At 39.5% G+C, this 12,953-nt stretch overlaps 1 protein-coding gene across 1 annotated transcript in view; it reads right to left on the bottom strand.

Annotated features, from left to right (window-relative positions):
• The window catches only part of LOC124260719 (ATP-binding cassette sub-family A member 2-like), a 105,758-nt gene that overhangs the window by 77,675 nt on the left and 15,130 nt on the right, over positions 1-12,953 (bottom strand). The window contains 1 exon segment of the mRNA XM_046695007.1: positions 8,855-8,948. Coding sequence (XP_046550963.1) covers positions 8,855-8,948 — 94 coding nt within the window.

Genomic DNA, 12,953 nt, shown 5'->3' with positions numbered 1-12,953 from the left:
TGGGTATAATGTGCAATTGCAAAGCCCATTTCTTACGTCACAATGTATTACGACTGTCATAGCACTATGATACAATACTATCTAGGTGTTAGTCCACACACAAGCATAGTAGTCCTGGGCCCCGTTCCACAAAACGATCGTAACGCTGAGATCGTAGCTCCCATAAGGTGATTGTAACTCCCATAATTTAACATAGACTTACCGTTCCACACCATTGTAGCTGTCGTCGTAACTACTTCATGATTCGCTTTTATGATCGCTTTTAGAGGCCCTGGTCACTCATTAATGAATCATGTTCACAGCTACTGACCAACATGCAAAGACCCATTTCCATTTCTTCAGCAATTGACAGAAAGGAGTTTGCGAGCACTTTCAGCATTATCATCTTTTTCAAACATGTTTTGTTTTTGTTTGGTTTGTTGTTGTAAAATATCGCGGCTAGACCAGACAATCCAGTGATCAAAAGCATGAGCATCGGTCTAAGCGATTACGATACAATGACATGTGTTGACTATGTCAACAAGCCAAACCATCCAATCCCATCAGTCGCCTCTTACGACAAGCATGGGTTCCTGAAGACCAATTGTAAGCTGGATCTTCACGGGTTATGTGACATAGTGACATAGTATGGGTTGGGATATGATGACATGTGTCGACTAAGTCAGCGAGCCTGACCACCCAATCCTGCCTGGTGTCCCTCTTACAACAAGCATGGGCTGCTGAAGACCAATTCTAACCCGTGTCTTCATGGGTACTGATAACATGTTCCAATACACGTAGAACATGCACAGTGAACACAAATACAGACCTACATAAATACTTCAAGTTTCCGAGGTTCGACACAACAGTGAAATGGTGTAAAACCAAGCTAATATTTCGAGGCAACCATCACTTCGACACAACTTTACTGACTGTTCATCCCAAACAACAACAAAGAATTATCTGCCTTAGGCCATATGTTGTAGCACAAACTACACCCATATAAACAGGGGCGGTGGGCTAGCCTAGTGGTTAAAGCGTTCACTTGTCACGCCGATGACCCGGGTTTGATTCCCTACATGGGTACAATGTTTAAAGCCCATTTCTGGTGCCGCAATATTGCTGGAATATTGCTAAAAGCGGCGTAAAACCCAACTAACTCATTTAAACAACGCATCCTTCTACATTTTAAACCATCAATGGAATACAAGTATGTTGATTTTGTTTAACAAAAACCATCAAGTCAATTTGATCTATACACTGTACAAGTGCAGAGATTCTAAAAATTATGAGTGAAGAAAACAGAAAATGTTCAGAAATGCACAAAAATATATATCAGGCAATCCAACTCAAAGCCATTTTAAATGTTAATCTGACTATCAGATCACCACCAACAGGATACTATATTCTTGTTTCCCTTCTAAGAAAAGTCAAAGGACCTGTCTTCATAAGATAAAATCAGCACTTGGCAAAGAATCAATACTGCACTTCCACATCAAAAGATTTCTGCTCCTTGGAGGTGAATTTCACACAGCTCAGAACGTTATGCAATATTTATTACAACATCCAATCTCTGGACAAAAGTGTCTCACCATTTACAGGAATACATTTCCCTGAAGCTAGAACAAACATTTATTTAATCATGTTAATCGCAGAACAAACGTCTTGCACTCTTACATGGTGTTGAGCATTTATGGAAAAGATTTAATTTTCAGCTTGCACACTGGATTGTCTGGTCCAGACTCAATTAATTACAGACCATCGCCATGTAGCTGGAATATCACTAAGTGCAGCTTTAAACAACAAACAAATAAATACTGAAAAGGACTTGAACAGGAAGTAAATGAAATTGTTAAAATGTATCTACAGTAGAACACGGATATAACGAACTCCAAGGGACCAAGAAATTTAGTTCGCTATATCCGGTGTTCGTTATTCACATTTGACCGCCATCTTGGATTGTAGAGATGTAGAGACACGTATATGCTGAGGCTACAAATCTTTATTCTTCTACATGTATATTGACATAACATTAAAATTCTGAATTTATCATTCACAGACATTAGCTAGAACATGTTTAACAATCACAACAATCTCAACAATATGTTGATTCAACAACAAGGTTGATGTATACCGCTAAGTGGCTGAGCTGACACTGGCTGAGTTTGCTAATCACGTGGCTAATTGGGCTTGGGGGTAAATCAGTTCGCTATAGCCATTAATTAGCTACTCCGAAGTTCGTTATTCATCGATAATTCTAATGATATCATAAAGGATTGTTGGCGGACTTTTAAATTTGTTAAGCTATATCCGTTTATGCGCTATTGCCGTGTTCGATGTTCATGCTGTTGATCACATGTCATGCTGTTGATCCCTGGATTGTCTGGTCCAGATCCGATTATTTACAGACCGCCGCCATATAGCTGGAATATTGCTGAGTTCGGCGTAAAACTCAACTCACTCACTCACTCTATATCCATGTGTCCTCATTCTTTTTGGTTGATTAGAAATGGACACCTTCAAAGTCCCCCAAATATTAACCATCCAAAATAACAGTGTTGAAAAGAACTCAAAATAAAAGTGTTGAAATAAATGCACTTTTTTGTTTTCTTGCATCAATCTCAAGGTAACCATTTATTAAAGTACAGCAAAAGATTCTAATCCAATGGGACTATGTCACTTGAATGGCATGAAATTCTATTATTTTCCAAGAACATGCTCTAGCTTGTACACTTTGTAGAACTCTGTCACTAGAGCTGTACTTACAATTCCAATTACAGATAGGTCCACTGGGTTAACCCCTCATGCAATTTTCAGATATAGGATGGCTGTCTGTAAATAATCAAGTGTGGACCAGACAATCCAGTGATTAGCATCATGAACATCGATCTCAGCAATACAATGACATGTCTCAACCAAGTCAGCAGGCCAAACCATCTAATCCCTTTAATTGCCTCATGCAGCATGCATGGGTTCCTGAAGACCAGCGCGCTAATCCGTATCTTGATAGGTTTTAACTATTAATGAAAGGGAGTATTTGGATAAAAAAGAAACAATATGACTTCAACTCATCCATATTTTTTGCAGCTGTACCTCCCTGATCACGTCCCTCGTTTTGTGGAATGCAGAGTTACAAAGATATCCCCCTGACTTTTACACGTCAACAAAACGTTTAAAAAATAAACCAGAGCCTTCAACAACCCCAAGGTCAACAATGAGAGATCCTCAAATTATACGGTTTTGAATCCCCCAAGCAACACACACTTAGGAAAAATTTGAAATCTCAAACATGTAAATTAATTGAAACTTTGGTTCAAGACGATGATAATGAACCATCAACAATCCATTCAGAAAATAATGGAGCATGTAAACAGTAGAATGTGGGTGAAGATGTGGTGCACTTACAGTTAACAGTTTCGCAGAACATACATGGAAACACGACAGTAAACCATGAAAGCAAGAAAGCCTTTTATCCTTTAATCAATATTCCCTACAACATAACATGCTTACGTCCTCTTTAATATTTAACTGCACAAAATTAGTTTCATTTTGAACTAGACAGCTCATCCATAAACTGGGGCGGTGGGGTAGCCTAATTGCTAAAGCGTTCGCTCATCAAGCCAAAGACCCAGGTACGATTCCCCACATGGGTACAATGTGTGAAGCCCATTTCTGGTGTCCCCTGACATTGATATTGCTGGAATATTGCTAAAAGCGGTGTAAAACAAAACTCACTCACTCATAAACTGTAAAATATAAGGAGTGTGTCCCAGCATGTTCGCAGTGCTGAGTCTCTCTCCCTGTCAGGAATACGGATGGTCTGGTATGGAATGGCTCACCGATCTCGTCTATGACCACTCTAATTTCTTATAACCATTGAAGCGAGGTGAGGTGAAATTGGGTTTAACGTCGTGCTTCAGAATATTTCGCTCATATGACGACGTGCATGCGTGTGTATGGGTATGTGCGGCTGCTTGTACTAGCCCAGACTTAAGCTGGTTTTATAGTGCTAGCCCACTGAGATACCATGCTGCAGTGAAGCATGAATACCCCACTCAGACACATTATACTGACTCCGAGCCGACCAGTCCTTGTTGTACCCATTAATGCCGAGCGCCAGGCAGGGACCAACAAGTACCATATTTTAACTTCTTTTGGTGGACGCTCTAACCACTACACCACGGAGGCGGTCCTATAACCATTGAGACACCAGTGAAACATGCTTTGTGTCCCATACAAAGGAATGGAGTAATTAATTTCATTATTGATATGTAATGATATGTTTTGATCAACTGGACGATGGAATTTTGAATTGAGCCAGAGATGCCAACCCTGAATCTAAGGAAAACAGAGTCATGACTGGCTGAAAGCCAGGCCTGAGCACCAAAGGTGCGAGTTGGGGGTGATCGCATGGTCGGTTCTGCAATTTTGTTTCACTTTCATACAGACTATTACATGCATTCGGAAAAACTCCGTGCAACTTCATCGTCAATAACACGCAATATACACAATCAACAGCCACAGGATCACATGCTAAGCTTCTGAATGCTTTTACCAGTGTGCACTCAAATAAATCACCGGTGACTTATGAAATTGTATACTGTAAAAATAAATTGAGATTTTTTTCTCAGAAATCGGAGAGCAGATTTTGTATTTGAAAATCAGAGTAACTTCGCCAAAATCAGAGTGGTTGGCATATCTGTTGAGCCCAGGGTTTAGGTGTGACGAGCAAATGCTCTAACCACAAGGCTACCCACGAGATGAAGTTATTATTGAGACTCCTCCATTTCCCCATACAACCTACATGCCTTTAATGGGTATTTCTTCACATAGAATGGATACAGTGTAATTCTTTTCCATCCTTCTAAAGATCCAACAATAACTATTACAGAATCTCTCTATCCAAGTAAACATAACACCCTCCCACCAATAGGCTCACTTCCATGATGTCAACTCAACATTCATGTCATTCAGTATTTATTGGGCAATAAAACCCTTACTGCAAGCTGCCAGTAACAATATGAACGTCCACCACAGGTGATATAAGTAGGCATGGCGAACAAACAAACAAACACGGCCATTGATTGATTTCTTGACGACAGCGAGACACACCAGACTGAGCTGTTGTGTTATCCGAGTTGAGTTTTACGTCGCATCAGCACTATTTCAGCCATATAGTGACTGCATTCATTCATACACATTTTAAGTACAGCTCAACAAAATAAAAAAAATTATTACAAAATTTAAGTACAGTTTAATGAGTTTTTTAAAACCTATTTATTCGTTACATTATTATTTACAAACAAAAAATGTAATAGCACCAGATTAAAAAAACAAGAAATCCGTCCTTCACGTTATATAGTTACAATTTATGATACGGATAATCTCCCTCAAGTAGATTACAATGAGATGCCGCTGACAAGGGAAGTTTTCCCATGAGGTTCCAGAGAAGTCTCAGAGGTCCAGTAATAGGTTGTCTACAAGGTCCAGTTATAGAGTGACATATTGAGATACTGGAATATAGGTCATGAACAATAGGAAACAACTGGAGTATACAGGAAATGGGTCAAGACTATCACAATCATCAGCTGCTATGTCTGACTTCAGTATGCAAGAAACGGGTCAAGTCTATCAAAATCATCAGCTGGTATGTCTGACTTCAGTATGCAAGAAACAGGTCAAGTCTATCAAAATCAGCTGGTATGTCTGACTTCAGTACCTGTATGTAAGAAACGGGTTAAGTCTATCAAAATCAGCTGGTATGTCCAACTTCAGTATGCAAGAAACGGATCATGCCTTGAAAGAAAGACATGTCTTAAGCTGCGTTTACATGACACCTATTTGCACCCGGGGGTATTTTACCCTCGGGGGACTAATTAACCCCCAGGGGCAAAGGGCAAAAGAACTTGAGTTTACATGGGTTTTAAGAGAGGGGTGGGTATTCATCATTCAGTGCACGCATGACTATTGAGAACACATTTGGCCGCTTCAAGGGGCGATGGAGACATTTCTCTAAACGCATTGATGTGGATGTGGAGTTTGTGCCAGAACTTACTGCAGCTTCAGTTGCCGTGTACAACATGTGTGAGAATGAGCACAAATTGTTTGACCCAGACTGGCTGCAGGACAGTTGCCGTGTACAACATGTGTGAGAATGAGCACGAGTGGTTCGACCCCGACTCGCTGCAGGACGTAGATGTTGCAGCAGGAGTGTGTGGACAACAAGTTCATCAAGATCCAGACACTGGATCAGCTCTTCGAGAAGCACTGACTGCACAGTTTGCCAATGATAGACAGTGAAACTTTTCTGATGAACATTTGAGACAGTGATTACTCTATCCTTGTTTATTCAATTAACAAATAATTTGTCTCAAAGTATTTCTTTATTTGAAGCTTTAAGTGAACAAGAGTTTTGTGAACCTGTCCATTACACTCTATAAAGATGCTGGAAAGCGACTTTTTCTTTGTTTTCCCTTCTGCTTTGTTGTTTTAGTTTCAATTATTGCCTCTTCTTTGTTTGTGGTTCAGCATATGATTTAAAATCCTTGTTTTCGGTTCCGGAGACATGTCCAAATCCTCACCCTCAAGCAGAAGTATGACATCCTCCATCTCCTCAGTAGCAGGATCACCACCATCATCCGCAGCAGCATCAGAGTTTTCTGCATCTGATACTGGTGCCTCTTTCTCAAGACTCATCTTTCCAGGGGAGGTGGTTGGCCTTATATCCAGTATTTCAGTCATTTCCTTCTAGAATTTACATGTTCTGTGTGATTGTCCACTTTTCCTCAATGCAATCGACATTGTCTGTACGATTTTTTGAGAATGTTCATCCTCTCCTTACACTGACATCTGGTTCTTTAATAACCCATGTCATATAAAGCATTGCTGATTTTTGTGTATACAGCATTGTCTGTTTTCGAGACACTATCCAGTTGGAATTGTGCTTTCAAGTCACCCCAAATAATGAGGAGGCACTTTGTGCTATAATCGCACCACAAATTACCCCGCGAGCACTTCTTCTTTGGTGGCATTGTCACTTCCTCAAAGTAGACAAGAGTGTTGGTAATGATGCAACCCATTACATAAGTGCTACAAATCGATTTCCAAGAAAAAAAGAGTCCATTATCCTCTTGACCTGGGGCAAATTTTGCCTCAATACCCCCAAGGGGGTAAATATTTACCGCCTGTATGTACCGTTTACATGACAAAATTTGCCCCTAAAGGCAAAGTTGCCCCTGGAGGTATTTTACACCCAGGGGCAAACAGTGAATGTAAACGCGGCTATTATATAATATTTATTTTTGTAAAAGGAAAACAGAAATCCTTTTTCACTTGTCCTGAACAAGTCATCCATATTTTATATTCATCTAGTTGGGGTGGTTGGGTAGCCTAGTGGTTAAAGCGTTCCCTCATCACGCTGAAAACCCGGGTCGATTCCCCACATGGGTACAATGCGTGAAGCCCTTTTCTGGTGTCTCCCGCCATGATATTGCTGGAATATTGCTAAAAGCGGCATAAAACCAAACTCACTCACTATATTCATACAGGCTGCAGCATTCAGTGTAAGGCAAACTTTGAACAATCACTTCAGCTAAAACTATAAGATAATCAGTATGAAATCTCTGTTATCGTGGTTAAGTGAATAGCTGTCCTATCAGACATCGAACGTGACTGACAGCTTCAGGTCATGTGACTAAATGTTGCATAAATCAAGAGGTCATGTGATGTTCATATACTGTTCGTAATGTTGTTTGAGGTCATGTGACATTCCTTACTTTTGTGTTGATTGTTTCAGGTCCTGTGACCTGCATATGCGTTTTGTAAGTGTTGCTTAAGGTCATGTGACCTCCATCTCTGGTTTGTATATTTGTTTGAGGTCATGTGACCTTTATGTGTTTTGTGTTTATTGTTTTAGATCATGAGAACTTCCTGTGCTTTATTTTACAAGTAATGTTATTTAAACAAAAAACAAAAAAACAACAGACTGAGTGAGGTCATGTGACTTCAGAGGCCCAGATAAGCTGCGTATCCAGGTAAAATACGCATATAAAATTTCCAATTACGCATTGAAAAATAATTCTTGCGTACCAATTACACATTTAAAATGTTAGATACGCAAAAAGTTTAAAACAAATGCGTACGGAATATATTTATAAAAATCGCTTGCGTTATGAAAAAGACATCGTTTGCTATCAAGTTGTACTGTTAGTATAGGACAAGTGTTGTACTGTCAGTATAGGACGAGTGATTTTTTATGAAATCATTTCCATTATATTTAAGTTGGTTTTGATTGATACATAATACTTAGGTGAGTAAAATGACTGAAATACGCACATATTTGAAAGCAGTGGGTAACGGAAAATGAAATACCCACTCAACATTCATAATACCCACTCCAAAAAAATACAGTGGGTACAGTACCCAAATGAGCTAAATCTTATCTGGAGCTCTGTGACTTACATGTGCCTATTTCACTGCTCACGTGCTATGAGCGCAGCCCAGCTGTTGAAACCCGTTTTCCCCAGAAAAGTCGGGGGAAAATTAGGGAATCGTTTGAACTCCGATTTCGCGCAGGTTTTTTCATCGCGTTATTTTTCAACTTTATAAGTTGAATTTGCATTTTTGATGATTTGTTTCGGTAAGCCCATACCGAAAGGTATCAGAATCTGCAAAGTTGTGTTTTACGTTGCATGTGACTTTTAAGGTCATGTGACCTCCATCTCTGTTTTGTATATTTGTTTGAGGTCATGTGACCTTTATGTGTTTTGTGTTTATTGTTTTAGATCATGAGAACTTCCAGTGCTTTTTTTTACAAGTGATGTTATTTAAACAAAAACCAAAAAAACAACAGACTGAGTGAGGTCATGTGACTTACATGTGCCTTGTGGATTGGCTGGAAGTTTCTTTCGGATCATGAGAAGGATGACGAACAACACTAAAGGAATGAACAGCTCGAACAGCAGCACAAACTGAAACAGCAAGAATAATATTCAGAATCACCATTTACAAACAGCAACATCATCTGGGCTAAAACAAAATGGTTGTTAATGAAAAGGTTGTTCCTCACTGCAGACAGTAATAGTCAACATGATCGCAATGCCCAGTAAACAAAATGGGTTTGAGATGATGTAAGTAGAGCTGGACCGGTTCCAAATTTTCTACCCAGGTACCCCACCCCTATTAACCTACCCTACCCGGATACCCCTTATGTTAATTCCTGACATCAAATTTGCTAGAAATGGCAATATATTCTTCAGCTCGGAGGGTAAAATTTTGAGTTTTTCAATATCTTAACAATGTATTATATTCAAATGAAGTAACTGTAAATTATGTCTAAATCTTCAAAGACAATACAATGTTTCAATCATGAAAGAATTGTTTAATCTGTTAGTCACATGATCATAACGGGTCCGGGGTACTGAGTAGAAGTGTGACGATATGGAAATGTCACGATACGATACGTATCGCGATATCTTGGAACGATATGATTCGATGCATGTCACGATATGCTATCTTTAGTTATTTTCTTTAAAAAAGTATATTTTGATAGCAAGTAACAGCATAAATTTTTACATAACAGTCAATTTCTAGTGAACATTAACAATTTTAAGGTCAACGATTCATATCACGATAAGAACACAAGTATCAATATATTTATCGTCAGATAAAGTATCACGATTATTGATACTTCAATATATCGTCACTGCTCTAGTATTGAGACGGGTACCCGGGTCCAACTCATTACCCTACCGTCCCGGGGTATCCGGGTTACCCGTCCCAGCCCTAGACATAAGCCAGTGTTTTACCAACAACACTCCACCCCATACTATCCACAATGTCATACAACCCGTGAAGATCTGGGTTGGAATCGGTCTTCAGCAACCCATGCTTGTCATAAGAGAATAAATGGGATTGGATGGTTTGGCTCAATGATTAGGTTGACAAATGTATTCGTATACCAATTGAACAGAACGGTGCTCATGATGTTGATCACTGGATTGTCTGTTCTTGACTCGATTATTTACAGACCGCCACCATATAGCTGGAATAATGTTGGGTGCTGCGTTCCACAACAAACCAAACAAAAAATAAAACATGTTTGAAGCTGCGGAGTTAACAACAAATATGGGTTTTGTAAGACGTAACACGGATCTTTACAGGTTGGTTGATAGTATGAACAAAGGTCGCAGATGACATACAGTCAGTGTGGTCGTACATGATTGCCATTTTAATGGATTTGCTTTCATCCAAATCATATAAGGGTTAAGTTGGTTGTCGAAAACATGGTCCTATCTTATTGTGGTCACATATCATTCATCTGTATGGTGAGTGAGTGAGTTTGTTAGTTTCATGCCGCTTTTAGCTAGTATATTCCAGCAACATCACAGCGGGGTACACCAGACTTGTACCCATGTGGAATCGAACCCGGGTCTTCGGCGTAACGAGCGAACACTTTAATCACTAGGATACCCAACCACCCCATTGATTGAGTGAGTGAGTTTAGTTTTATGCTGCTTTTAGCAATATTCCACCAATATCAAAGCAGGGGACACTGGCTTCCTACATTGTACGCATGTGGAGAATCGAACCTAGGCCGTCAGCATGACAAGCGAATGCTTTAACTGCTTGACTACACCACTGCCCTGATCTAGGACCAGCCCCTGTACTGACTGACTGAGTTTGGTTTTACGCCGCTTTTAGCAATATTCCAGCAACATCACGGCGGGGAACACCAGAAATGGGCTTCACACATTGTGCCCATGTGGGGATTCGAACCCGGGTCTTCGGCGTGACGAGCCAACGCTTTAACCATTAGGCTACCCCACCGCCCCCAGCCCCTGTAAATTGCTCACCGAAACTCGTCTTTAATTCAAGCCAATCCATTACTATTTTCCATCAAACACAGGTGAGTATGAAAACAACATTCACACAACCATGACACCATGTATAACCACTGTAAATGATTTTCACAAAATTCAATTCCATGTAACAACGTGGCCTCCCACCACAGAGATCTAGTTCACTATAAATAATGGCCACATCATCGCCATTTCTGTCTCCATGCAAAATTTGATGACTCACAAGCTCAATATAACTATCCCATCAATCTTCAATCTTTCACGTCTCCATGGCAACCTTTACAAGGAGACAGTAGAGCCAGGCAAGATTTTGGTGCAAGTTTGGGGTGCAAACATTTCAATTTCAGAAGTGCGACATTGGAAAATCTCACCAACACCTCTATAGAACTCCTTGTCGAATCAATAATAAATACTGCTCGTTGAGAAAGTTGAAAACTTGGATTAGATTTCCAAAAGTGGAAGCAAGACTGAGGCTTTGGGTAACAAATATAATTATCATGATTATAGGTAAAATGATCACATGAAAAATTCCTGACGATATAATTGCTAATTCTATAGTCTTTTTACGTGTGTCAGATAACATAAAATTTCATTCAAAATGTTCAAGTGATTTATAACTTCATCTGTTTGCGTGATAACAAGATTAGGTCGTAAAAAAAAAAGAAGTTTTGTTCTGTTCAGTTTTGTTTAAGATTATCAATAATTCTTGCTTTCATCAGGTAGAAATCTGGTTTAAAAATTATTTTTTAATGTCAAGGTTATCTGGATTTGAAGAGCGGAGTTATCTCACAATCACAATTTGCTGTGTAGAATCACCTCCCTTAGGTGTCAGTGAGTTTGGTTTTCGGCACCCTCAGCAAATATATCAGCAATTATGACCGGGGACACTGGAAACGGGCTTCACACATTGTAACCATAAGCAGTAGAGGACATAACGTGTACGCCAGTTACGCATATAAGTAAACTACCTGAGAGGGGGTCACTGATTGCATGACTGCCTGATCACAGATAGCGATATACTACATGTCACACAAAAACGCATCCAAAAGCATTAATTTAAGGGTAATGCTATTTTTGAGGGCATTATCATTTGCAGAAGCCCGAGGTCTTGCATTAACTGCCCGACGAAGGAGGGCAGTTGAAAAAGACAGATGCCGTCAGAAATAGCATCACCGTTATTATTGCTAAAATACATGGAATTTGTGTGAAAAGAAAAAGGAAACAATGAAGGAACTTCTGACGGGGTTGACTGACTGAATGCAATTACGTCATCGAACAATTCACATGACGTCACAACAGAACGTGACGATATTCGACCTTGGCCTTTGACAAGACCATAGTCTGCAACATGTCAAACTATGTCAGACACAACAGTGTTCGGTTTTGGTCCAACAACAACGTTAATAGTGCAATTGTTAAGGTTAGCACCAGCAAAAAGGCAATAATTTGCCCGGGAGAATTTGAGAATCTGGCAGTCCGTGTTGAAAATAACCAATCACGGGCGGTTGGACAGGCAGGTATTTCGAAAGCTGTATACAGTGAATGTGATATGTGAATATTGTGTAACAAATACAAATATTGGGTAACAAAATATAAATACTTGGTAACGAACACAATAACCAGTCATATTATACTCAGTGAAACAGCAACAAGATAGATTCTCTGACACGCTTCGGCCATTTATCATGACAATTGTGTGACTACAGCGCTGTCAAATTGAACGAGTAAGCGTTGATCAAAGTTTTGGATACATTCCGTTTTATATATCTTGATTTGATAAAAAAAATCATACCCAAATTCAAGTAACAATACTCACAAAAATAATCACATACATTCGATTCCAGTGATTGCGAATATGACTGAATTCAGTTATATTTGATATGGTTGGATTCACAAAGTTTTCAAATACCCAAGTTAATAGTAACAGCCTAATTTTTTTAGTGTTCCAATTACGTGATATTTAAAATGAAATAGAAATTGAAATTGTTAAGAGGATGGTTGGGTAGCCTGGTGGTTAAAGCGTTCGCTTGTCACGCAGAAGACCCGGGTTCAATTCCCCACATGGGTACAATGTGTGAAGCCAATTTCTGGTGTCCCCCTCCGTGATATTGTTTC

The sequence above is a fragment of the Haliotis rubra genome, unplaced genomic scaffold (genome assembly GCF_003918875.1).
Source record: "Haliotis rubra isolate DU_JTF1 unplaced genomic scaffold, ASM391887v1 Scf771, whole genome shotgun sequence".
Classification (NCBI taxonomy): Eukaryota; Metazoa; Mollusca; class Gastropoda; order Lepetellida; family Haliotidae; genus Haliotis; species Haliotis rubra.
Note: the sequence above shows the minus strand (reverse complement) of the source record. Positions and strands in the feature narration are given on the sequence as shown.